Source organism: Capsicum annuum, unplaced genomic scaffold (genome assembly GCF_002878395.1).
Source record: "Capsicum annuum cultivar UCD-10X-F1 unplaced genomic scaffold, UCD10Xv1.1 ctg27832, whole genome shotgun sequence".
Classification (NCBI taxonomy): Eukaryota; Viridiplantae; Streptophyta; class Magnoliopsida; order Solanales; family Solanaceae; genus Capsicum; species Capsicum annuum.
The window spans coordinates 1-1,058 of NW_025834228.1; the positions used below are offsets into that span (position 1 = coordinate 1).

Sequence of the window (1,058 nt, forward strand, 5' to 3'; positions counted from 1 at the left end):
ACTAATAGTTACAGATGACAAAATTCATCACAAAATAGTTACAGATGACAAAATTCATCACAAAATAGTTACAGATGCATCTTATAGTCTGTGATATCAGTCTCTATCAAAAATGGTTACAGATGACAAAATTCATGATAGATGAAATGAGTAAGGCATAATACATAACTACCTCCAACTTCTGATGTATACAAGTAGGCACTTAAACTTATATAAAGTTGAACAAGTAGACACACACGTCTATGTGCCATAATACATATAGGACAAAAATTGGCCATGTAGAATGTCACATAGGGCATATGTGTCCACTTGTTCTATTTTATACAAGTTTAAGTGTCTACTTATGCAAATCCAAAGTTGGAGGTCTGTGATCTGAGGCCAAGTTAAAGAGTATGTTTATGTATTGTGCCAATTAGTAATCTGTATAGGTAGCTTACGTGTTATATATAATAGGTTAAAATATAGAGATATTATAAAACATCTTTAAATTGTCAGTGTTTATAAATTAAATCTAGGTCGAATAGCCATACGACACCTCTACTTGTCTCCTAGTGATATCCCGTCTCTCCTACTCCACGTACCGGAATGAAACCCCATGGAGCGAAAGGGACAAGACGTTACAATGTTTGTTGGTGAGACGGTGGGTAGCTCGATATTACCTTCATGAAAATGGCATCTGCTTTCGGTACCTAACAAATATGTCACCACCAACCTGCTCGACACCTAGATAAAATTTAGGAAAGTGATTAGTACGCAGCACAAACCAAAGGACAAGAACGTTAATGTATTTATCAATCCTAAGTGGAGACTAAGACATCTTAATTAGCTTAATTACCTGGATAAGCTGGAGCATCTTTAATAACATGTGGCAAATCAAAGTTAATGCCCTTAATGGAAGGATACTTAGAGACAATCATGTTCATAGTAGCCCCAGTTCCACCACCAACATCAACAATGGAATTGAGTCCTTCAAATCCCTTGTAGTCTTCGAGAATCTTCTTCATGGACATGGTGGTGATATCAGACATTGCACGGTTGAAAACCTTGTTGAATCTTGG

The 1,058-nt window shown here is 36.4% G+C and overlaps 1 protein-coding gene across 1 annotated transcript; it reads right to left on the reverse strand.

Moving 5' to 3' along the window:
• Nucleotides 1-12: 12 nt before the first annotated feature.
• Nucleotides 13-1,058, reverse strand: LOC124890958 (caffeic acid 3-O-methyltransferase-like; the record flags this gene model as incomplete). Its single annotated transcript, XM_047402804.1, is given in 3 exon segments — nt 13-691; nt 694-723; nt 836-1,058. Coding segments are annotated over 3 exon segments (327 nt in total), but the record flags the coding sequence as incomplete, so codon positions are not given.